This window comes from Rousettus aegyptiacus, unplaced genomic scaffold, assembly GCF_014176215.1.
Source record: "Rousettus aegyptiacus isolate mRouAeg1 unplaced genomic scaffold, mRouAeg1.p scaffold_m13_p_2, whole genome shotgun sequence".
In the NCBI taxonomy this organism is placed as follows: domain Eukaryota; kingdom Metazoa; phylum Chordata; class Mammalia; order Chiroptera; family Pteropodidae; genus Rousettus; species Rousettus aegyptiacus.
In genome coordinates, this window is record NW_023416295.1 from 139812617 (window position 1) to 139839695 (window position 27079).

Consider the following 27079-nt stretch of genomic DNA (forward strand, 5'->3'; position numbering starts at 1 on the left):
CAATAGCCTAAACTGTCCCTGTATTTTTTTAACCATAGATCTATTTTGGCAACATGGAGGTATATCTTTGAAATGTTACAAGTCCTACAAGTGAAAGAGAAGACATTAAAAGATTTCTTAAACCAAAGTGGGCTATTCTAACCTGATAGTGATAGAATCAATTAACACCATTTTCTTCAAGACAGTACAGATTCACAGAGTAGCTCATTTAAAAACGCTCCATATTTCACATTATTTTCAACTTTTATAGGTAGAATGGCTCTGCACATTAATTTCACTAAGAGTACATAAACATAAGAAAGTAGTCCCCTAACAGATGCATTTATGAGCTTACAGTTTTCAACATAAAGTGCAAAGAGATGAATAAGGAGAACCGGGAATGTCATGAGCTTTGAATCTTCAGAGCCCCACACTATGGTTGGTCCTGGATTCACCATTCTAATTTTTTAGGTTCAGGATGATCGTCCAAGGTGGCCGAATGCTCATTAGGGCCATCTGGTGTCTCACCTGCAACAGCTAAAAGGATGATTTTCAGCCACTTTTGTTTCAATTCCTCACTGTCTGCAGCAAAGCTGTGCACGGACTTGGACTGGGTCAGTTTGAAACTGTATGGCAGGTCTGCACTCCTCGGCATATCATCCACAGTATAGCCCAGGAGTGGAATGGTAGCCTGGGCTCTGACATCCTAAAGAAAAAAAAACATGGTATGTAAGAGTGTGAGATGTATTAGCCTGCTATGCATGTTCCTCTGTGATCTGGTTCCTATTCAACCTCTTTTCCTACTACCATTCCACACAGACTTGCTCTGTGAGATCTCCACAGAAAGAAATTGTGATCCGGCACTTAGGACAGCACCTGTACATGAGGCCACTGAAAATGCTGGCTGAATGAATTAACAAAAGAGGGCTGACACCCAAACCAGTGAGGTTTCACTGGCTCTATACCTCTTCCCTGTGAGGGATCCTACTCAGCCCTTCATTCAGAGAAAAAAGGAAAAAAAGAATAGTCATCTTAGTATATAAAATCGGCAAGTGTTAGTGGTTTTTTCATTACTAAACAGTTTTATTTGCTGTGTCATTCATTCATGCATCCATTTATTTATGGCGAGGTTATAAGAGAGGTTATAAGAAAAACAATGAAACAGAATAAAATGTATGCCTTGGCATTTTAAGCCTATTTCTAAAATAAAAACGTTTTACCAGTCCTTAATGTAGATACAGGCTAAAAAACAGGCACCTTTAAAATTTTATATATTTCTAGGTGAATGTATAATTGGTTTAAGTTTTTGTTTGTTTGTTTGTTGTTGTTAAGCACTACACAGTCCATAGTGCCTAGTGCTGTTCTGGTTAGAAGCTAAGCCTGCACGTCTGTTGTTCCTAAAGGCTTATCTCAGATCCATGCACATATGGGTCTCAAAAATTCGTTACTGGATAATGTTAACCTAAAGTTGATTTAAATTCCCCTTACTCTAAATTTCTCTTTCAGGTATCCCTCCATTCAGGGAAAAAAGGCAGGGGGCGGGGGGGGGGAGCGTGGAGAGGGCTTTGCTATTGTTTCCTGTCATTGGAAATGCTCCTTTGTCTCATTTCCCCCTCTCTTCATCCCCTTCTCCCTGTGCCCCTTCCTATTTCAACCCACCTTTTTCTCAAACCCACTGAATAGGAATGAGAGAAGGGGAGAGTGATCCAGAGGGTGAAGAAATTACAGACTATAAAAGGAATCGATCAGCTTAAATAAACTTGAATTTTAGTGACTTATTTTTTAATTGTAATAAAACAGTGAAATTGTCTGAGCACTCTTGTTCTATGGAGGAGCGATGGGAGAATTTTGAGTTAGTGTCCACTCGCCCTCCTCTGCCCCCCGTGACCTCTGTCCCTTCAGACGGATGCAGTCTATACCTGGGGAGCACCGTACATGTACAGCACAAGAGGGTCTTGTTTGGGGATCACACACCAAGCTTTCTGCCAAGGTTTTGACTTCTCCATATACTGCAGAAAGCTGCACACCACACTGTTTCCAGATACTTCTGCTGATTCAATCTAGAAAAAAATATTGGAGAGAGAGAAAGAGAACACAAAATGGGCCAGATAGAGAAGAAATACAACTTAAGAAAATAATCATAAAGTACAATGTGTTTATATAAAACGTCTCCTGGGCTCATCCAAAAAGGTTCATCTGCATTAAACATTCATCTAGATCTATTACTAGCATGAGAAAATACTTCAGTCAATTTTAAACTCTTTCATCAGACCTTGAATTTAAATAGAATTAAACATTTACTGACTGCTTACTATGCTGACACTTTAGCTTGCTATGAGTATTATTTCATTTAATCCTCACACCAACACCAAGAAGTTACAGCGTCCATTATCTGTGAGGTTCAGAGATGAAATACCTTCCCCAAGATCACACACATAAGAATTTGCTTGCTAAGATCAGAGTCTGGATCCACAGTCGGTATGCATACCGACCACAATGCATACCGACTTCAACTATAAAAGAATACAATATCAAAAAGGCAAATATTGACTGACAAGCAATCTTTGTCTTGCAACTTGAAATAATTTAAAAGTTTTAAAAATTGTATTAACTCTTTGTAGAGGCATTTACAGTTTTCTGGGTTGCCTCTTAATGTATATATAATGTATATTATATATGTATACACAAACGCACATACACACACACACACATATCGCTGGCTAAAAGAGGAATAAAATTGTTTGACTAAATGATGGTTTTTATTACACACATTATGGAAAGTAATTCATCTGCTTCTATTTTCTATCACTCACATCCTTAGGGTAGTGCTACTCAGTGTCATCCACTGAACAATGCTGGTTTGCGAACTGTTTTGTTACCAGTTCAAGGTAAACACAGAGAGTAAGAATAAGCATTGAGAAACTTTCATAGAAATTTGACTTTGTGACAGCGCCCAAGCACATGATTGTGTGTTTTACAAAAATACTGAGCTGTGATGGTTTGGAGATAAAACTGGCCATTCATCATAGGTAGTTTAAGAAGCATTGACCGGCAAACTATGGCCCACCAGCCTACCACCTGTTCTTGTACTACCTGTGAGCTGAGAATGGTTTTTACAGATGAACATTTAAAATCAATTTGATAATTAGAAAAGCTAAATTTGGACTCCAATTAAGTAAAATGTTATCTCCCCTTCCAAAGAATTCTATTCTTATTATCATTTTTAAAAATTATATCAAATTATTATATTTAAAATTTTACCAATAAAAATTTGTGAAAATGTTATAGAAGTAATATTCTCTCTTGTTATAGAAGTAATATTCTCAGTTTTGCTTCTTGGCCTGCAAAAACTAAAATAGTTTCTCTCCAGCCCTTTACAGAAAGTTTGTTGACCCTTGGTCTAGCATACATAACAAACTAATTGACACATAGTAAGTTTTAAATATGCACGCATACATACTTATCTTCTATTTATGGACTTTACATTATATAGTTATTTGATTAAATGTGTTAACCTAGTAATTGATTTTTCCCTGAGTATGTTTTTCTAGAAAACTAGAGAATTTTATTTCATGGATACAGTCTGAAACTCATCCCTCAAAACAAGTTATTATATTATGTCAGTAGCGTTGGTTGTGACTGTTAAGTACTGAGGCTCTGGAGCCAATGAAGCAGTTCTTTACATCACCCCCACCCACCAGACATAAAAAAGTCCCATTTTGGTCTGCCATTCGGGTAACATCTATACCTTAGAATTCAGAGTTAAACTTTTAGTTTGTGGGCCTATACTCTAACCTAAAATGTACCTTGAAGTTTATGATTCTTTTTAGTTACCCGAAATGACCTTTGAAGGCTTATAGAGTGTAGATGCTCGATAAACATTCATCGATTCTTAATATAACCATAGAAACTCTTAATAAACCAGTACGTCTATGACTTTAGATACATAAAAGTTTGACCATGAACCTATTTTTCACAGATTTTCTAGGCTCTCTTGAACTTTCTGCCACAAAGGCCTTATTATATAATTTATTCCTTATGTTGTTAATATCTTTGGGTGTGAAACTCATTTCAGATAGAAGCTGCATTATAGTTCCCAGGCTTAGGGGGTCTGAATTTCCTCTAAAATATGAGTCGAATTCACTTGTGAGGCATTTCGGTATTTCAATGCAGTTAAGAGATTACTGTCAATGGCTAGTAATGATACTTTTAGTACAATAAGTTGGAAGAGTTTTTCAGATAATAATACTTTAATAATTTCATGGAGTAGTTCTCAAAGCCAGTATGATTAAATTGAGAGAAAAGCTTTCCAATTAAAAAAATATATACTATAATAATTTAGGCATTAGAAGAGATGACAATTAATACTTTAATATTTGACTATAATTACCTTCACAAAATCAAAATATTTCACTCTCAAATGCATGTTGGTTTAACATAGTACTGCTTCTCTCTTCTTTCTATACAACCAAGTATGATCTCCAAATTCAGCAATATAGAACAAAAGTATGATCTTGCTCACCGTTATCCAAATAAATACTAAGAAATAACCAAGCATGTTACTTGTATTCTACAGGATTAAAAGACAATTCTTTGTTTCTTGTATAAAAATCTAAAAGATATTTAAATCTTAATATTTCGTACCTCTAAAATTCCTTTTCTTTTCTTTTCTTCACTGTCTGTGAATCCACTTATTATTTGGTAACAGTCTTTGCAAACTTTGCTCAATTTACCACCATCATACTCAAGCTGAGCTTTGTAATCAGAACACTTCCAACAAACCACCTTAAATTAGAAAAGGTAATGAAGAGTGAATAACCATATTTAAAGAACAAGTTTTAAGCAATAACCAATACAGTATTGATACATGAGGAAGGATTTTTTTTTAAAATGGTGAATTTTTATTAGACTAAGAATATCTCCATGATCATTAGGAGTATTTCTCAAAGTATTATAACGCTGTTTGTGATCAGCTCTGTTTGTTTACCCTTCTCTTTCTGGCCTCTGAAGGTAGGAGATCTTCAAAGTCTTGGTACAGACCTTTATTCTTCATACTCTGGATGTTTTATTGATATTCTCCCAAAATGAACTCACAATCTTCCCTGCCCTCAGCTTACTCCATCCCACCCTGCCCTACTCATTCCTCTCTCCTAGTGCCCCTATCACAGGTGACAGCACACCCATCTCACTAGTCATGTCAAGTCAGAAACCTAAGACCATCCCTGACATCTCTCTACAGCTCATCCCACAGTTATCATATTACAAAGTCCTGCTGATTTTACCTCCTGAGTCATTTTTCAATCTGTCCATTTTTCTACAACTTCCTTGTAATCACCTGAGTTCAAGCTATCAGTGTCCAGGTTTGGATTACAGCCTCAGGACTGATTCTTATGGCATTCTTACTGGCCTCCAGGTCTCTACTCTTACATTCCTCCAAACTATTTTCCAAACAGCGCCAGATGCTCTCTTAAAAATGTTAATCTGATATGTTTCTTCACTGCTTAAAATCCTTTGGTTTTACCTTTGCTCTTGGATAACCAACAAATTCTTATCTATGGCCTACGAAGTCTTGCCCCTCTTACTAGTCTTACTCCTTGTATCTTTAATGACACTTGCTTCTACAACCCCTAAAGTGCTCTGCTCTCTCCCTCTCTCATCTCTGCTTCAGTGAGTTAACTCTTGTTCATCCTTCAGATGTTGACTCAAAATTTTACTTCTTCAAGAAAGATGACTCCAACTTCCAGACTAGAGCATGTCTCTTGTCACTGTGCCACTGAAGATCCCCATACTTTTTCATGCACTAATTACAGGTTATAATCACATATTTGTGTAACTGTTTGATGAATGTGTGTTGTACTGACTGGGCTATAAGCTCTGAGATTGTCCTTGCATCTTTTGCTCATCAGCACATAATAAACATTTGTAGAATGTTAAGGAATGAATGACTATAATGAAAATATACTATTTCTTAGTGAATAGTATTTTTTCCTGATTATTATAGGATAATTGTTAAAAACCTTCCAGTTTAAAAATTATCTCCTTGCTTCTAGAAGCATATTATCCCCCAATTTATAGTGGACGAACTTTGTTTAAAAAATATAAACATCAGTAAAACTTTTGGTTTAGGTTCATAGCATGTAAAATTCATGATTTAAAAAAACTGCATGCTTTTCTCATAATTACAATGAAATTACTCTAGAAGTTAGAATAAAATATGTCTGCATCTATAAATTCCTATCAACCAATATCTTATTTTCAGATCATACCACAGTATTTTGATGATCCACATTCAAACGCGTTTTTGTTTACTGAAAGCAAGTATGTCAATACCTAAAATCATTTCATGCAAACTCAATGATTGATTTTAGTCTTATTCTGAAGGAAAAAAGATGTTTGCTGTCAATTTAATTTTGATTACAAAACTATCTCACTGAATCAAACCTTAGAAAAAGAGAATGAATTAATTTGTAGTGTGAGAATAATCTAAAAGATCAATAATAATCATTGCATTTAAGTATGCTAATAATATATTAGTTCATAACACTGCAATGCCTACTCTTCTCTATGTTTACTTGTTGCTTTTTAGAGGAAAGTGTATTATCTTCGACTTGGTTTACAAGGTTCTCCAGAACCTGCTGCTACTTCTCTGCAGCTTCATTTGATGCATTGTTCTTTGTCACTCTTTCCATATGAAACAACTCAATTGCTGAAAACCTACTATGTGCCTTCTCTGGCTTGAGTTGCTGAATTTTTGTCAATAAAATATCACTGCCATTAAATGGACTAGTATGTCCTTTTATATTTATAATCATAAACCTGTAAAGGGCACCCATGAGAATGCTTTTGTTTCCCTTTGTTTCCCCTACCCTGACACAGCAATTTCACCCTCAGGCCTCTTTCTTGAATCTCTCCCATCTCTCTTCCTTCCCCCTTCGCTTTGCTCATTACTTTTCTTCATATCTCAATGAAAACATACATATCATCAGACCTAAATTCCCTCATTTCTCATCACAAAATCGAAAACACGCCCACATATGCACCTGCCTTTTCATTTTTCCTTTCTGTTATAGGGACGAAAGTTTCCCTCTCCTTATAAAAGCCTGAATTTCCACTAATGCTAACAGGTTCCATCTCTTGTTTTCTCAAAGCCAACAATTCCTGCGGCTATTATTTCTCTATTTCTTATGTCACATATCATGTTATTCATTATGCTCCAGCCACAAGTCCTTTTGGCAGTCTCAAGAACAGACCAAGCTCTTTCCTACCCAGGGGTTCTAACACACAGACTCACTGCCTGACGCTCCTCCCGCCTCTCTTCTTCTGGTTACCTTTTTCTTGCCTTTTAGACATCAGCTTAAATACTAACCCCTCTGATAGGTCTTCATTTTTCTACCTAAAATTGATTCCAAATCTTTCTTCCTTACCATTATTCTCCATTTTAACTTCTTGATTGCTTCCTTATTGGATTTGTAGTGATTTGAAATGCTTATTTGTCCATTTACTTGTCTTTGGTCTATTTTTGCCATTAGAATGTAAATTATGTGAAGCTGAGTTTCATCCTGCTTACCATTTTTCCTCCAGGACCCAGCATAGTGCTTTATACATAGTTATCACTAAAATATCTTTATCAACGAAGTAATTTAATGAATGGTCTTTGGGGTCTTTCCCAAGTTGATTTTACAGCACTTATGTAGTTGCAAGCAAACTTAACGTCCAAGAAATCTCACTTACATGTCCACATGCTCGACAATGATGCCTTCTCCTTGTCAGTGCATTGAAAGACTCTTTACATTTCATACACATCGTTACTTCATTATCTCGGATCCATCTTGGGGCTCTTTTCCCTAGCTCAGCAGTCTAAAAAAGAAAGAGAGATTCAGTTTTAATAGGAAAAAACTATCAATTCCATCAATCCACCCATCTATCCATCTATTCATTCATTCATTCATTCATTCATTCATTCATTCATTTATAAAAAGCACTTTAACAACATTGCTTATACCATGTTTTGAAACTCAAGACCCAGGTAAAGAAATAAAAGATTCAAAGAAGTTGAATCGGTATGAAAAGGTACTCACTATTGTATTCATCTAAGAAGGAATGAGATTGTATTTAAACAGCCAGTTCTGGCATTGCAAAGGGAAAAAGGTGGAGAACAAAATGACCAGATAGATTTTTTGTGACTGCAAAGAGAAAAAAGCTTAAAGTTAAGAATTTAATTCAACTTACAGAAACCTCTGAGTGAATGTCATTATCCTTTGCAATTGCATTTCTGAAGGTTTCATGCCTCTGATGGAAAACCTCAATAGTCTTCTGAAGGGCCTAAAATATAAATGAAATTCAAAGAACACATTAAAGTATCACATGCAAATTAATGAAAACACTTTATTAAAAAATATCTAGGATGGGCATCGCCTTAAAAATTAAAGAACCTTAATCCAATGATTATAACACATGCACAAAACAACAGTATGTGCACACTTGTGTATGATACAGAGGTTATCAAAAAACAAAAAATGAAAATGGAAATCAGGTTTACCTTGATCCATTCTTCTTTGTCTTGTTCAGAACTAAAACAAAACAAAATTAAACTGAATGCAGAGACCATTAATGAGTTACACCTGGTGAATAAAACTATGCTTTAATGTTGTTTACTAATGTTTACTTTCTGGAAAATTGAGGGATATCCGGGAAGGAATTATAATCAAAATTAAACAGAATCTCTGGAAAATGAACAAATAAATTCTTAAACAGAACTTTAGACCATCCATTTATTTGGGTACACATAATTTTTGAATAATTTTTGAGATAAGTTTAGCTTCTAGTAACATACTGCCCTGACGTAAAGTTTAACAACCGTCATCCAGTTGTATAAATGAGGTAACTCTGGAGATCTGGCATTATACTGGATATATAACTAGTCTTCCAATTCACCTTTATAAAAACAGATGAGGCTTTTAAAGGTTACTAGTCAAAGCTCATCTTAAAAAAAGATAATTATCCTTGAGAATCTAAAATATCTTTGTAAGGCTATAGGCAGTTATTTAACGTTTCCTTTGATAAACAATTTAATTTTATTTCCCTAGAAGGCTTCAGGCAATACCATACCTAACCAATTATAGACGGAGCAAAACAAAAATTTCTAATCCCTGTAGGAAAGAAGTTTCACAGATTCATAGTTCCCATTTAGGCAAGAGAAGAAATCTTGATAATCTCTCTCCTGTTGTTCAGACACACCTCTTGGGTTTGCAGATTTGGAAGTATTTAATAATTTTCTGTTGGGGAAAAATTTCTTTGAAAAAATTCCTGTTTTCTTGTTAAGGCAAATTTTTTTTCATTTCATCTCCCTTGCAGGTAGCTTATGTAGCTGAGTCATTGTGTCCTAAATTAGAAAAATCCCCTTTAGTAGACTCTAAGACCTTCAAATTGAGGGATTTTGAAGAGTGTCAAAGAGTGGGCTCTGTTGGCATGTGTTTGGTAGGCTTGAGCTAAGTTCGAATTCTGGCCAGAATGTCACATGTCTTGGTCTTACAAGTATCACACATGCATGAGTTTGGCAGGAAGTCTGCTCCTGTGACACTATATAGCTTTCCAGCAAATTTGTTATTAAGCACCATGATGTGCCAGGAATGCTACTGGAATCTATGCCTGTCAATTGGAAGATTCTGCTTAATGTTCATCTGGGGAATCTTGGACCAAGCTAGAAAAATATTTCTTCCTTATTGCTGTGTCCCGTCCCCACAAAATCAGCTCTATTGCCCTGAAAGCATAGGTATTTGCTAGTTGCTTTTAGCCTTTTAAATGCAAAGAACCTTAACATAATTTTAGTGCTTTTTGTTTTACTTTCTCAGTCATGGCAGATTTTTTTTACTCCTTTGTTTAATTTACTTATTACTATACTTTTATATCCATTTAGCAATAGAAAACCATTGAATAAAAATTATATTAAACAGGAATACTTTTATTCCTTTGAACATTGAGTGCACAGAATATAAGTGGTCAGTCTTGAGGCTAGCTCATTTAACAAGAAAAGGAAAAGGCTTTTTTTTTTTTTTTCAGGTGGCTTCAGAAGTGAATTCTCTTTAAACATCTCCAAATATATATCTAATTTTTGAGTTCCATGTAATCCCTCTAACACTCTAACTTTCTAAGACCTTCATGTTTATTTCCATTCTTGAGTCATTATAGACTAGATGAAAAGTAATAACAATTTAGATCTTCAATTCACATAATTATAACTAAAGCAATGACATTAGGGGAATAAGAAATTTAAGAAAAAACGACCATGTTTTCAATACTAATTGAAATATACACAGTCAGTACTCATATTGGAACTCTACAAAGTGATGATTACCTGTACTTAAGAAAATGTCTCATGAATAAGCCCCCTCCTAAAGAGAAAACAGCCCAACCTGCTAATGGAGGGCTGAAGTTTCAACTTAGGTAACCCAAGAAACTTTGATAATCAGTCTCTCTCCTGCTGTTCAGACACACCTCTTGGGTTTGCAGATTTGGAAGAATGTTGATATTTCAGAGCCAGCAGCACCTCATTCTTCTGCAATGAAGACTTCTGTGATGAAAACTGTTGGTGAATCCTCCTTATTACCAGTCCAATCACTCGGTGAGTCAACATCATACATTCTTCTCTTATGTTTGACAGCTGGGGCCCAAACCCCATCATGACAAGGTAGAAACACCATGATATCCAAAGCCAAGTCTTCCACCATTTTAACTCATGCTTGAAATGCCCCCCTCTAATCCTCAGAGTAGTCCCCTGGCAGCCCTGTAAGTCAGGTTCAGTATATTTTCTGTGGGAAATCAAAGAACTGGGTGGCAACTTCTTCAAATTTTGGCAACCTGCCACATCTTCCACAACTCTCATTTCACCAATTCTGACTTCCAGGGCATAGATTCCTGCTAAAATGATTTATTCTCTTTTGGAAGTCTGAAGTTTATTCTCTTTTGGAAGTCTGAAGTTTGAGCTCTTGCACAATTACTAAGTACAAATATCCAGAATGAATTCATCTGAGCAGCCAGATCTACATGCTATTGGTACAAGGGAACAGAAAGGAACAGACTCTCCATGGATTCTAAGGTATCAGAACCATCAGAGCTGGGATTGGTACTTAACCCTCTGATCTTTGACTTTCTGAAGTATCCCAATTTTCGCCATGCTAGGGCTTTATAGGATAAATGGATGATAGTCTTCTAACACAGATGTTTAAAAAACAGACAGCACTTTGTCTTCCAGTGGTTCACGGATGAGGTAGCTGTGGTCTACTGCAGTGATTCTCATGTTTTTCTTTTCAAACATGGTTATGCTAGGGGGGTGGATGCTCAAATGCCGGCCCTTTCTATCCCACTCAACGAAACAAATAAGAGGAGCCCCCTTTCCAGAAGTCCTGGTTGCTAGAGGACACCAAGGCCCAAAATGGTCTTTTTCATGTATTCTCCAACTGTGGCAGGAGAATGATTACTTTTTCCACCCTACCTCTTCCAAATACTCTCTCCATCGAAGTGCCATGAACTTCCATGAATGCAGAGCCTCTGAAGGACTGAGAGTTAAAGCTCCAACATTTAGCATGGAATAATAAGCATCAATAAACATTTGTGGACCCAAAGGAATGATGGAGGGAAAAAGGGTTAGGGGAGCACCTTTTCCTACAAGACTCAAAACTCCAGCTTAAATATAACAACTTCATTCTCTGAGCACCTTATAAATCTGAAGAGTAAACATAATTCACTGGATGCTTACTCTCTGAAAACCACCATTGTAGGCACTAAGGAGGAATCCAAAGGGAATACATAATTCTTGCTTCTCAAGAGCTTATATTTCTCTACTTGTGTTCCCAGAGGTCTGTAGCATTCACTTGGGAAAGATCTTCAGAATTATTCTTGCCTATGATTCACTCTGATGCTTTTGGAAAGCTGTGTGACAGAATGGTCCTCTTACCTGGCTTGCAGTTCCAGTGTTCTCTCTTTCCCAGACACCTGGAAAGTGTGTGGATATCCCTCATTGTGAGTCTCTACAATTTGCATTCCATCGATGCCAACCCTGGTTCGAATTGTGAATTTAGAGCCCACCAAGCTGAATTTTGGCACACAGTACAGCAACATGTTGTTGAACTGCAGAGAGGCAGAGCATATATCAGTAAACAGGAAAACAAAGGAGAGTGAAAAGTGACCAATATTGGAAGTAGCCCTAAGGCAATATTCCAAGGAATTTCCAAGGAATAGCATGCTTTCTATGTGAGCAAAATTACTTAAAAACTATATTGAGATTTTGTATTTGCATTAAAATCATACTTTCAAATTATATCATATACTTCCCTTTGTTGGTTCAAAAGGTTTTAATGATATTTAAGTAAAGCAGTCATCATTTTGTACTATAAATTATTTCAATTAAATTCAGCAACAATTCATTAAGAACCTTCTATATACCAGCAAATGAAGTTCTTAAGCATGTAAGCTGAAGTCCTTAGACAACAAAATTCTCATTCATGTGTCTGAGAGAGTAACTCTACAATAGCTGTTAGAGTAAAGGAGTAATGTTTAGCAATTATTTTTATCAATGTGTTTAATGTTTAAATATAGCCTAAATTATTAGTTTCAATGCCATTAGAACATGCGGGGTTGGTTGGCAACTTAACTCCATGTAAAAAATGAAGTCACTATTTTATATTGGCCCACTTCTTAAGAATTTATTGGGTACAACTTAACAGAAAAGTCACCTATTTTAGCGGTCTTTAAAGATCTTTATAGGATCTACTTTTAAAATGAAAAACTATTTTGCAACTGAATCAAATTATATATACTGCTTCATTTCTAGTCAACAATGAAGAGCTCTCGCTAATTAGGCACAAGCAATGATTTGGAGTGGGTATGTAATTCACACTGAATATACTAAAACATGCAAAAAAGATGAAAGTCTAAATATATGGGTTAATCTGTAGGCAGATCCCTAACGAAGATACCTATATCTCCCTAATTCATATTTGTTTCTTGCATTATTTCTAGAGTTACATATATTTTTCTAATAAGAACAACTGGTGACTTAAACTCTTATGTGCTTGTGACCTCTCATGTCTCAAGATTATTATTTATAAAAGTCACATGTTGTTGAAAGGATTAAATGAAGAAAAATGTCCTGTTCTGCCAGATTCTCTGTCTGGCTCCATATGGACATAAAGACAAGAAATGTTGATGACTATTTAACACATTTCAACATGTTTATGCGACACCATCCGTTGTACTCATTTTGAAAACAAAGTTCTCACCAGTTGTTCCTCATGCATTAATTTGCAACTTCCTGTAACTAGTGTTATAAATTTCATTTCCACAACTGGATAATGTAGAAATAAAAGGGCACAAAATTCATTTTATCAGATATATCTTAGCACTACATTTTGCATTTATATTTCTAGAAAAGAACACTAATAATTACCTATGCCTTATCATGAACTGTCTGCTGTATTCTAACTATGGCAATCACAGCCTCATTGTAGCACACAGGATTTAGAGATTTGAAAACACTCTGAAAGGTTCTCATCACCATTCCAGCTTGATTAAGGCAACTGCTAGTCTGCTACCTGTTCATGTTAACCGTTCTCCTGTCAAGGTCTTCTCAGGAGGGAATTTGGTCAAGGATGTGAATGGTGCAGCAGGAGCCCGCCAGGGCTCACACCTTCAAGATGGCAACAACCGCCACATTTTTCAGCCAACTGTGTGACAAATGTAATGTTGGGCCATAACAATTTCTGAGTTATCTGATACTTGTATTCAAATTCACTTTATAAAGTTCAGCAAAGTCTTGTTATTTTATAGATATACAAGTTCACGACTATGGAAGTTCTTAGCATTTACTTTTTAGAGTTATGTTCGAGCAAGATGACAGACTATATCTTACAACGAATATGAATATGTTTCTCTTTCCCTTTCATGCTTTCAGGATTACAATTCACTTATTTATTCTTCCTAAGTGAGACTTCACATTCCAAATCATCAATAACTATGTACTATAACCTTTTATAACTCAGATCACATTCTAATGCTAGTCCATAAATACTCTTTTTCTTCTTCCTAGAGGCGAAGGTGAGAGCACTTGAAGGATATAAAATGTTGCTTACAAAGTAGAAGACGCAATATATGTAAAGCAATCAGGTAGCTAGTCCTGATTCCTCTGTGAACTTTGCTCTTGCGGCAAAAGCCACCATCACCTTCCCTCTGGGTTTTCACTGGTATCAAAAAAGGAAGTTATGGCAACTATTGCACCACGTAGGTCAATTTTCCTTTCAGTGTAGATGGTTCCTTTTTTATTTCATGCCCCTAGCTAAGAAGTAGTTATTGACAAAGTGATCTCTGGCCGGTGAGGCAAATCTAGAAGTGTTAGGCTATGCCAAAACCTAGAAGCAAGTATCAATTTTATTAAAAGCATAGGGAAGCTCTCCCTTCTTGATCTCTAATGTTATTCAACTATTTATTTCAAGTCACTTAAAACATATTAATTTGACTGAAATAATTCAATTTCATGTCTTACCAGTGACAGTGTCAGTAAAGTTTGTTTCAGAAAAAACTGAAATAAAATTCTAAACATAATTTGGCTTTTCAGACAAATGTAACACCCCCAGAGTAGGAAACAGAAAACTAGCCTTCGTTTTCTTTCTAGAGAGAAAGAAAATAAAAATGGTACTTCTGAGGTTTCTACATACAGAAAAACCAAGCAGCTCTAATGGGAATAAAGGGATTTTGTGACCAGTACCGTAGTACAAGGGGAGGATTAAAGAATGAACGCTACAGGAAATGCTGCTAAGATAGCCTTCAGAAGATGGATGTGGCTTTCCTAAAATTCCTGCTGTCTGACTCTGTTCTCCTGGGAAGCAATGGCATAAGTCTGACAGCTTACAATAACGAGAACACAATGATTCCTTTCCTCAAAGTTACTGTCTCTGTGTTCTCCAAACAGCTGCTTACTTTGGCTCTACATCAAGGTATTCAACCTAAAACTATCTCCAGAATAATTCTCACATAGGAAATTTAAACTAAGGCAATTTGTTAGATACAGAGTTAAAGTTTAACTATAGAAACACTAGCGTGGAAGAGGAGAAAAGAAAATTACCTAAGCGCCTAAAGGTGGGGTAAAGACAAAGGGAAGATACTGACTTCCGGGCATGTTGGGTATCAAGCATGTCTTTTTCATCTGTATTTTTGATGCTGGGACACTGGAAGGACTGCCCCTCTCAGGGTTACCCAATACCTAGAGAAAGTAAATGACTCACCTGCAAGCATGCCTTTCATATGGAAACCAACCAATCCAGAGCCCATGCGCCCTAACCTCTCTTTTATCAGGTTCTCTCTCACACTCGGGCAGAGTACTGCCCAGCTCTCATCACCCTAGACTGCAGACCCTAAGCCCCAGAGTCTGACAAAATCATTTACACTAGGGAATCCTAAGCCTGTTTCCCCTGCCCATTCCTCTCACAGAAACTACAGTAAGGCTCTAGCTCACATTTACTGCTTGTTTTCTCTGCTTCCTGACTCTGGTCCTTTCTCATGTAGCCTCCCCCACACTGCATGGTGTGGCATGCCTTCTCTTTTTGAGTATAACTATTTTTTTCAATGGCAATTGCCTCCAACTTGGTGGCCTTACCATACCTGAAAAACAAAAGCTGTATTTCAAAATAAATAGTCCTCTGAATTCTGACAGGACATTACATGTCCCTGATTTATATTTAGTTTGCTTTATAACCTCTGAAAGGTGAAGTACTCCTGTTGAGATATAGTTTATATGCTATTAAATTTACCCTTTTAAAAAATGTTGAATTCATGGTTTTTAGTAGAGTGGTAAATTGTGCAATGTTCACTACCATCTAATGCCAGAGTATTTCATGACTCCAAATGGAAACCCTGTGTCCATTTCTTCCTTCCCACTAGCCCTAGGCAACCACTACTTATATCCTACCCTCTACATATTTACCTAATTGGGACATTGCATATAAATGGAATCATACGGTGTGGCCTTTTGTGATTGGCTTCTTTCGCTTGACACAGTATTTTCAAAGTTCATCCATGTAGCATGTATCAGTATTTTATTAGTTTTTATTGCCATATAGTATTCTATTACATGGATATACCACACTTTGTTTACCTATTTATCAGCAAATGAACATTTAGGTTGCTTCCACTTTTCAGCTAGTATGAATAATTTTGCTAGGAACATTTATGTACAAGTTTTGTGCAGACATATGTTTTCAATTCTCTTGAGTTATGCACAAACTTGGAATGGAATTGCTTGGTCATATGGTGACCATATGTTCTTTTTTTAGAAAACTGTCCCTGCTTTTATTGTATATCTTTGGTCTCAGATTTTCTCCTTTTTTTTTTTTTCCTTTTTCTAGATTTCTTCTTATTGTAGTGTGTAGTGTATGTTACTCAGCCATCTAGTAGTACACTAATAACAACATATGTTTCTTTTCCTTTTTCCCCATTTAGAATCATTTGAACGTATATCTACAGTTGCAAGCCATTCTAATAGTGCATGACAGTTCCTGCAAATTTGCCTTTCAAGAGAGGCTGTAATCAGACAATAGAAACCTCTAAGCCCTTAATGACAACTCATATTTTGGTGGTAAGATGACTACCTTGTAGCAGAAAAGTCAGCTGTCAGTATTATCCTGAGACTGTATTATGTGCCAGTCACTGGGCAGCCTCTTCACCAAAGTCTCTCTGTTTCTTTCCTTAAAATAACAGTCATAATAATAGCTAACATTTACTACGCTATTACTCAGTGTTAGCTTATTGTTACTGTTAGTTATTACTATGATTATCATCATATCATTAGATACAAAAAGGAGCTGTAAGTACCAGTATCCAAGCTACTCCAAGAAGAGCTCTTACATTTGAGATAAGCCCTAGACTGACTGTGATTTCCAAAAAGTGAAGGAAGGGACAGGGACTGACTGCAGTGAAAGGAACTATGTAGCAAACTCATGCACTTTTCACAGATATTTTAGGCACAAATTTTCCAACATTGCTTATACATTTCTTCACACTAGAAAGATTAAAATTAGTGATTAGAGAGGATTAGGAAGAAAACTGCTGTCAGGAAATAGTATGCTGACAAAATATCTAGGAAATCATATCCTTTAGCCTGTAAGAATGAAAGAAAAGAGAAAATCTGAAACAAAAATAGAATTCCAAAAAGCATATCATACACCACATATACACTCATGGCTATTGATCATCACGGAAAGGTTGTATTCAATATGTTTTGCTGAAATAAATTATATATGGTAAGAACACAGAAAAATTATAGAAAAATACTTCAAAAAAAGATTTGTGTCCTGGAAAGAACACGTTTCAATCACTAAGGACATTCCCTTATGTGGAATCCTGACTACATTGGGTTAGACAGAATTGCTTTGGTGAGCAAGCGAGCAAGCAAGCAAGCAAGCAAGCAAGCGTTCGGCTCTTCCATGATGTATATAACATTTGTGAACTACTCTTATGTGATTTGCCCACACTATAATACTCACTAAGAAAAGGTAGCGTTCTTGTGCTGATGTGTTTCGAGCAGCTAGTTTGAGGATTTGTCCTTCTTTTATTAGTTCGTTTGAAGGATTTACAATGTCTTCTTCTTCTCCCAACATTTCGTAAATCTCTAAGAGTTTCTTTAGATTCTCCTAGGAAAATAAAACAAAATATGACAAGATCAAATATAAGGAGGTTTCACCTTAGTGGCTTTAATAATATAACAACCTTAAAGTATGAATAATCCAGAAGTAATTGGAACTAAGCATAAATTCTGGCATAAAATGTGTCAGTTATGAGGAAAATAAAACAAGGGAGAAGAGAGAAGAGAGATTATTACAGATAACACTAAAATTTTATAAACAATCTTTTCTGTTTACTGTATCAATTCATTTGGATGGAAATCTGTAGATAAAATTAGGCTACATTATCAATAATTATCTAACTAGAAGACTCCTGTCTCCTATGAAAGCCACTTACCATTTTTCTTATTGCACTATTAGAATGGCTTGCTGCTGTAGATATAATTTCAAGTGATTCTAAATGGGGAAAAAGGAAAAGAAAATAAATATACATTGTTCTTACTATATACTACTAGATAACTGAGTAACATACACTACACACTACAATAAGAAGAAATCTAGAAAAAGAAAAAAAAAGAAAAAATCTGAGATCAAAGATACATAATAAAAGCAGGGATAATTTTCATTCACAAACTAGATACTTTCAAAAGTTCACTTTTAAGCAGATTACTTGGGACTTGAAGGATAAAGGATATTTCCTCACAAAAAGTCATATATAATGATGAGGCTTATATGTATATTTAATCCATAATGGACCTTCAAAATCAACAAATACCAGGTATACCAGCGTGGTACAAGGCCACTTTGCCAGATGCTTTCATATCTATTATGTCAATTCATTCTTATAAAACCTTGAATGGAAAGTATATTAGTTCTATCTGGCAGCTGAAAGAAATGGAGAGTGATATGACTTGGCTAAGGTCACACAAAAGGGCCACATCTGAACCTAAGTCTTCTTACTCAAATTTCTACATTTCAGCAGTAGTATTTCATTGGTTTTATGAGCAAATTAACCACCAAGCTGAACCAACTTTCTTTGAGAAAACATACTCACAGTTCTAACCTCAGTGGGATGAAAGAGAATCTTCTGGTGCCAATGTTGATGGAGGGTTTTGTTGCGGGGGCAGGGGGTAGCAAGAGATGGCAATGGGAACTCTTGGGCGTGGGCAAGGCAGGAGCCCTGGGACTGCTGGTGCAGAGCTGTGGGAGCTGAGGCCTCCTGCTGGCTCAACTCCAGGGCACGCTCTCAATCCGAAACCGTGTCCTGCTCTCTTCCTTTCTTTTCTATCTTGTGAATACCCGTCGGCTTAATTCTGTTATCACAACAACTTTATCACCCCTGGACCGGACCGACATTTCTGTCTTCTTTGTTCCACTGCTAAACAAAATGCACTTTGGTTGCCTTCTCCTCTACTTGTAGGTCTCTAAAAGCACTTCTGTGATTTTCTTAGAATTTTAGTGTAAGTAGCAATGGGAAAACAAAAAAGAGTAATAATATATGCTACCACGCTGCCAACTTTGTCACTTTTGACATTGGCACTTTAGAGAGAATCAAAGACTTTGAGTGTGGAACACACTGAATTTTTATTGTACTATCCTGATTTGGGCAATTCTGTGCATTCCATACAGGATACATGGTAGACGGAGACAAAACCAGACGGGCTGGGGCTGCTGCCCAGGACACCAGTTTGAGGAGTCGCAATGATGAGTCCTATCTCTAACCCAACTACGAGCCCTGCCAAACCCAGCACTCAGGCTGGATGAGTGGAAAGTGGAAGGAGGCAAGTCGGGAAAGCTCTAAACTGGAAATGGAGAAGGGCGGGCGGGGCGGAAGAAAAGTTTCTGTGGTCACTGACTCACTTGGGTGGTGCGGAATCAAAGCAGAGCCTGTGCTCAAAAAAAGACTCAGGCTCCAAGAGCAAAGATTCTGTCTTCTGCTCCTCATCTCGTATCGAGTTTCACTTACAGTGGAAGACAAAAAATTATTAGGACAACTAGCGATGCTTTAAGTATCGTTAGTACTTGTTGAATACTAACCCATTTTTTCCTTCACTTTCATTCTTCCCTTCACAGCTAATTAGCTTTTTAAAAGTACATAAGTGAAATTATTGATACTCTTGAGCCTTAAAAAGAAAAAGGCTTTCATTCCAATCAAAAGAAAAAATAAAAGACAACAGAAAAGAAATTAAGTTTTCTCAGGGAAAATGGTAACCGACACTAAATAGCACCATTTTCTTTTCTGAGCAGATAGAGCCAACTTTGCTTAGGTTATTTTTACACAGTAAGTGCCATCTTAACTTTCTTTGTGTGCATCAACCTATCTAATTAACCAGCAGCACTAGTGATTTTGAATCATTGTATTCTTCCTGTGAGAAGGTAATTGTGTATTCCTATTCCAGATATCTCTAAGACTACGGTTTTATATTTCAGAATTAATGATTAACATGAAACCAACAAGAGAAATGTAATTTGCATTGCTCTAAACCTATGATTTGAGCTCAAAAGTGCTTGCTTAACTGAGATGTTGATAACAATTTCCAGTGAGGTTATTTTCTGGTACCAACGTTTTACTAAAGTAGCTCTAAGACTTATCTCACTTTGGAACCACAAGGCTGCTTGTCCACTGAATTATCCCATAATGAAAAAGAGCGGGGGAAGCATTTACTTTTTGCATCATTCCAGTCTGGAGAATCAGGGGGCAGTTTCCTTAGGTAGTCCTTAAGGAGCATCTCATATCGGGGAATCCGCTGAACAGGTTCTAGCATGTGATGCTGCAAAGTCAAGCTCCCACAGATCTTCTGTTTCTGTAATAAGAAAGGTTTGTAAAGAAAGATATAAAAATTAGGTTAGCCTAAGAACTAAAAACTCGCTGTAATACAAAACTTTTATCCAGCTCAGCAGCTCCCTACAAAGTGTGGTCTGAGTATCACCTACATTAGATGTGTCTGGAGTGCTATTAAAAATAGAAATTTTGAACCCCATTCCAATCTATGAAGCTACAATCTTGGAGGCAAGTGTCTGGGCATATGTATTTTAAAACACCCCAGATTCTTCCATTAAAGTTTGAGGACCACCGATCCAGTATAAGAACAGAAAGAAAAATCAAGCAGAATTTTAAGCAAGAAATTCGATTGCTGGCAATCTTTTCAATTAGTCACTACAAGAGTTTGTGAGGTCGCATTATTAAATCATACTCAGAGATTTTCAAAAGAAACATCTAATTAATGAGCTTCACTAAACACAACTGTATTAAATGACTTTGTACTCAGCAGAAACTATTTCATAATAAGGCTACCATAAATGTCATTTCCTTTGAACTTAAAAAAGACTCTACAAAGAAGAATGACAAGATCTGAGCATTTCATTATCTGTCAGAAAATTTTAATTTTGCATTAGGTCATGGCATTCTTTTTCATCAGAAACCTAACTCTATAAGGAGAGCTCCTTTTCTTAGGAAAAAAAATATTGAGTCTATAATACTTACTTTCAATAACTTGTTAACATGAGAGGGAAAAGATTACTTTAAAAAAATGTGTTCTTTTCACATGAAACAAAGCATGAAACTCTTTAAAATATTTATTGAACTCCTACCATGATCAAGGCGCTGCAGGATACGAAAGTTGTATTAAGACATGATATTTCTATTTAAAGCAAACAAAAAAACTAAAAGCCTCACAGAGAAAGGGGAATTTAATATGAACTTGGATAATGGCAGGCTTTGGTGGGAAGAGAAGTGAGGAAGACTAGGAGGCAAGGGTAGACAGAGGGCCATTGGAGAACAGGTCCAGGACAGTGGGACGTGAAACATATTCAGTAAAAGGGAACAACTGAATTTTGTTGGTGGCTAGTATATTTATAGGGAAACAGGGGATGAGGAAGAAATGGTAATCTGGAGTAAGAATGTCTAGCTGGGTTTAGACTTGTTTCACTTAATGAAGGTTTTCATGCAGAGGAGTGATTATTGTTAGATCCGAGATCTATTAAAACCTACTACAATACGGCTTAAGGAAGATGTGAGGAAACTAGTTTGGAAGTTATTATTGTAGGCCAGGAAAAATAAAAGTGGCCTGAAATTAGCCTGGAAGTCAAGGGTTAATGGCTTTTCTTAAAGTTATTTACAGTTTATTAAAGAAATAAACTGTTACAAGTTTAGCTATCGCATTTGATTTGCTCTAACAAACCTATTGTGTCTGTGTACGTATGTATGTATATACTGATATACAGTATATGTTAACTGATCCCAAAGTTTGTACGTGAAGAAACTATGGCTCAGAGAAGTTAGGATAGTTTTCTAAGGTCAATTACTGTAAGTGGCAGACTAGAATTCTAAACTAGGTTAGTCGATTCTCAATCCACCACTCCTTTCACAACCCTATCATTTCCTCATGATGTGGAGAACATACACACTGCAAAGATAGAATTTTAGGATTTGATAAAACAATAATGACCACCATCACCATCATGCAGCGAAATATGCAACAATCTCCATGGTAAGCACCTTGAATATATTATCTCAAAGGCAAATATAGAGCATGAGGAAACACAAAAGGCAGAAGTCAAGGAGCAATGGTATCCCCATACCAAGAATCTTATGTGATCTAAAAAATTCCTTTGTAATATTTTACCTTTAACAAGGAACAGTTATTAACAATTTTGACTAGAGAATCAAACAGAAATTACTATGGTATGAAAATGTACTACCCGGGTGTGAGAAAATGTTTTTTCAAAATCAGGATATAAAGTGACAAACAAACAAACAAAGCCAGAATAATTATCTTTGCAAGTGTCAGGGTTTATAGGCAATCATTCGTTTTATTCATTTATAGTCATTCCAACATCTCAACCTCTGAAAGAAAGCAAGGGGCACAGAACTAAATGGGAATTCCCTTTGTGAACTTATGTGGAGCCTGCTAAAACCAAACTCTCCTGGTCTCAAAAGCAAATGGAAAATTTATTGCTCAGCACATGGCATATGCTCAATAAATATTTTAACTTTGCAGAGAAGATTTTTGCATAATTCAGAATAAAATGGAATTTGGATAGATGTCTCAGATTTCTCATCTAAATTTTAGATCTATAAGACCGTATGATTTTTACCAAAAAAAAAATAATTTATAGCCTTGGACAAGAGTCCTATTACCTGAATTTCTTCCACTACTGATTTGAACTGGGGAATACGCTCTGTCATGTTTTTAACCAATTCCATTGCATTATCAAATCCCTTCACGTATTCTCCATACATCTTAAGGAATGGTGCCAATTTCTGAAGGATGTCACCAATTCTAGGGGTAGTTTCCCTGCACAAAATATAGAAACAAGTCATTAAGATTTCTTATAGAATGAGCGAATTAACAGGACTTCAAATGACATAATCACTTCTTTACATACACCCCGTACTTTATCAGATCCACTTTGCTGTGGGAATGGTAGAGAATAAAGGAAAGTAGAGAAGTTCAGGAATTAAAGAAGTTTAGGAATGACACAGTAAGAAGAGATGCTATGGGATTCTTGAAGCTCCAGATAACCCCTAATATCTTATCTCCACCAGTCAAAAGACGAGAGAGCAGAGATGCATCCCTTTTGAACTAAAGCTGAAAATGTACCAACAACTTCCATTAGCGGTCTTTAACATAAAAATTTAGCACAAATGTTTGGCTACAGCTCTGTGCAGCATTAGTATTTCAATTTAAAAGCTGAATAACACAGCGCCTAATATAACCACCTTAAGACATATCGTTTGCTCTCTACTCCTCTTACCATTCTTGCATTCGTTTCTCCAGTTCTGGCAATAGGAATTTACTATGGAAGGCGTTTATTGATGAAATATTAGAAAAGATTTTATTCACCATCTCTGCTGGAAATGACCCTCGATTTGCTTCTTCCAATAGTTTGCAATAAAATACCTGAATAAGAAAACAAAGCAAACATTACATTGAATGTATTGGTTAACCACCTAGCACTATGCTGGGCACATACTAGGCTCTTAATAACTTGTTGAATAAACGGAAAAATTCGTGGTTCGAGAAATAAGTCATTTTTGAAATGTAGGAGTGAGTACATGCTTTGAGTAAGAAGAACAGGGAATCAGAATTAGGAAACCTTGACTCTAACCTAGGATATGTCTCTTTCTGTGAGATGTTAACCTTTTCTATGCCAGAGAACTTCCAGTTGAGGTTAACAGGGTTTACCCTTTCTGGAGATATAAAAAACTTTATATACACATAATAATTGTGGTATTTTCCACTCCTGTTTATGTTTTGAATGATTTCTTTGGCACTTACTACATATTGCCTTCATTGTCATTTGTTGGCATAAATTTTATTTCCCCTATTAAAACTGTACTCTCCTTGAGGAAGGAGGACATCATAATTTAGTCTTCACAGTAGAAAAAGTGCTTAATAAATATTTGGTCAATGGATGAACAAAAGACTATTTCAGTTCTCAAATGTTTTCTTGTCTTTTAATAAAAAATAATAACGTGTAACTTAAAACACTCATATGAGGATAAAAAGATCTCCTATACATAATAAGAGGTATCTTGAAGACAATAAAAAACATTTCTGTCTTGGCTCTACTCCACTGGGGCTACTATACCTCTGGCCATTCTGTTGAGTGCAGGCAGAAGGAGACCTGCTCCTTCATAATGTCCAGGTGGTTGTTAATTTTCTAAATTTACCTCCATTGCATTTTCTTGGGAGGCAAAAAGAACACAAAATTATGTCCTTAGGGACTTCAATAGATAAGATATTGTACTAATTTAGACTCTAAAATCCTAAAAGGCAAGCAACAATAGCTGAACAAGCTAATACGGCTGGGGAAAATAAAGGGCTAGAGGGACCACAATTCATCAAGAGGAAGACACATTTCCACTACAGGAATATCTAAAAGCTGCAGATCTGTGATCCCCATGAGGAGAAAAGTTGTTTCAAAAGCACAAACTCAAAATAAATTGGTGGGCAACTTTCTCTTCTAATAAGAGCAGTCTAAATTAGCAACCTACCAATTATCTAGTTCTTTTATCACTGAAACAGGATTAAGAAGCCTTAGTGTTCAAGGGTATTCTTATGATGCATATTAAAGCTTTCCTTGCAAATGTACATTTGAAATAATACTCGAGGCTCTATGATGATGTAAGAAAAAGATGTGATAAAGTAGATTCATGTATTCAACAAATACTGACTGTGCAACTTTACACTAGGCAACATATTAAACGTTTCATACAAGGCTGAACTAGTGAACTCTAAAAATTCCTTCTGGCCCTATGAGTGCAGTAATTCTGATCCTTCACATAGGGCTGAAGTGCAAACGAGCTGAACAGGATCAGTGATGTGTTCACGTTAGTATTAGAAGCATCAGTCTCTTATTTTAAAGTACAATGATGACATGGCTCCTGGAATCGCAATAAATGGTCAAGAAACAGATTAGTGGTTAGGGTTGAAAATAAAGATAAAGGCTCTTGTGACATGTACAGAGAGTCCTTCAATTTGTTCTTCATGAAGTATAAAACCTTTATACCCAGTGCATTCACTTATACTGACAAAGCTGACAATGTTAGAAATTTCCTTTCACTGGCCAAGAATGGTCAGGCCTTTCTTGTAGTTTCTAAAACTAAATTACTAATATGTTCACTTCAGCAGCACTTATACTAAAACTAAATTACTAAGTTTAATTACTAAATTAAAATATACAGTACGAAAAAATAAAACAATTTGAAAGGGAAAATATTACCTGATCTAAGAGGTCAAGTCGGTTGACATAAGCTCTTTCTGTAAGCAAAAGTTCATTGGCTATTTTGTGAAGTTTTTGCTCATCTGTCTCCTAAAAATAGAATTGATATTCACATATTAGAAAATAAAGCTTGGATAATATTTCCCAAGTAATAAACATCTTATCAAATTGTTTGATAAAAACAGTTTTCTAAAGCTTCTCAGGTACCCAATTCCTTACGGCCATCAAGGAATATCTAACCAGAAATGAACAAAATTGTAAATGGAATTATTTAGTATGTGCCTTTTGAGTCTTGCTTCTTTCACTTATCAAAATACATCTGAGATACATCCATGTTATTATTAGTAGTAGTAATTATTCTTTTCAAGCTCCCAGTTTCGTTCTAATAGCAGTGATGTATCTTTTTGATTTGCACTAGTTCTGACAAATATCCTTAAAACAATCTAGCAGAATGTGTGACATGGCTATCTTTTATGAGTCAGAGAGAATTCATTAACCAACAGGTCACACTGTCTATTATTGCTACACAATGAAGTCACCCCTGAGGTCTTCCACATCCTATGGATCACAGACAGGATGCTTATAAGAAACAATCTTTTGCTGACTGCAGATCATACTTTAGCTGAACATGGCAAATTGTGGGTATCCTGGTCATTTTGTGCAAAATCCAAGGGGATGCCAGCAGTTATTAGCAAAAGCTATATTCCTTTCACACAGATGGTCTTCTAAGATTAGGTCCCTGACCTTGCTAAAGCCAACACAAAGATAAGCAAAAGTAAGCTTGCTGACACAGTTTAATCACTCACATATAGGTTTGTGAAAAGTTACTAGGGATTTTGTGGTTGAGGTCAGAAAATCACTGACTCATGAAGTCTTGTTCTAGGTTTATCACAACAATAATATCACCAACTAACATCTATTCACTGATTGCTCATTATGTGCCAGACGCTGTTACAAGTATTTTACATAAATTGACTAACCTTTACAACAACTCTATAAAACAGGTATCATTATAATTTTTATCTTACATGCAGCACATATACACAACAGAACGAAGAGGCCAAGATCACGGTTAGAAAGTAACTGAATCAAATTATAATCTGTGGTATGTGATTTTAACTACTCAGTAAGTAGTTGGCTCTCACTCTAATCCTCTTTTGCAATAAAAAAATAAAGCTGTATTAAATGCCTACAAGTGAACGGACTAGCAAAATACCAACTATCCACTTTGAAATGGAATGTGGCTCCTACCTACTATGAATTTTAATTTACACATTATTTTTCCAACAAAAATTCTACTTAAAATACTCTTCAGCATTTTAGTAATAAATATCAGGGATAAAAAATTGTCATTTTGATGTAATAGTATGATAGCTTCCAACTTTAAAAAAAATTACTTTAATTACTAAAAATTAGTTTAGTTACTGAAACTAATCTATGAGTACATTTAGAGAGAAATATATGATCCCTCCGCATGCACAAGGCTCTCACTACTCTATCAGACTTATGCTTAAATAGCAAAGTAGTTTTAAAATTGCTGATGCACTGAAGCTTCAGCCTGATATTTTTTAAATAGTTAAATAGGTAAAGTTGCACACTGTTTTGTACTATTTGCCACTCAATAGTATATAACCACTACTTTATATTTAGCACTTTACTCAGAAATCATTTATTCTTGTGATTCTTTGGAAAACCAAAACTGTTACACAATATTGATTTGATAAATAATCCTATTTGCTTCTATTGGAAGCTAATAAACAGGC

General features: G+C 35.9%; 1 protein-coding gene across 5 annotated transcripts in view; it reads right to left on the reverse strand.

Annotated features, from left to right (window-relative positions):
- Positions 1-204: 204 nt before the first annotated feature.
- FGD4 (FYVE, RhoGEF and PH domain containing 4) overlaps positions 205-27079 on the reverse strand; it is a 165372-nt gene continuing 138497 nt past the window's right edge. For all 5 annotated transcript variants that reach the window (XM_016131352.2, XM_016131354.2, XM_036236666.1 and 2 more), the window contains 13 exons: positions 25317-25406; positions 23346-23491; positions 22729-22885; positions 20254-20392; positions 17986-18044; positions 17511-17657; positions 11933-12105; positions 8519-8549; positions 8209-8301; positions 7711-7836; positions 4624-4764; positions 1899-2039; positions 205-685 (listed from right to left, as the gene is read on the reverse strand). In XM_016131352.2, the coding sequence (XP_015986838.2) occupies positions 431-685; positions 1899-2039; positions 4624-4764; positions 7711-7836; positions 8209-8301; positions 8519-8549; positions 11933-12105; positions 17511-17657; positions 17986-18044; positions 20254-20392; positions 22729-22885; positions 23346-23491; positions 25317-25406 (1698 nt within the window). In that variant the 3' untranslated portion in view covers positions 205-430. The remainder of the gene's footprint in view (positions 686-1898; positions 2040-4623; positions 4765-7710; positions 7837-8208; positions 8302-8518; positions 8550-11932; positions 12106-17510; positions 17658-17985; positions 18045-20253; positions 20393-22728; positions 22886-23345; positions 23492-25316; positions 25407-27079) is intronic.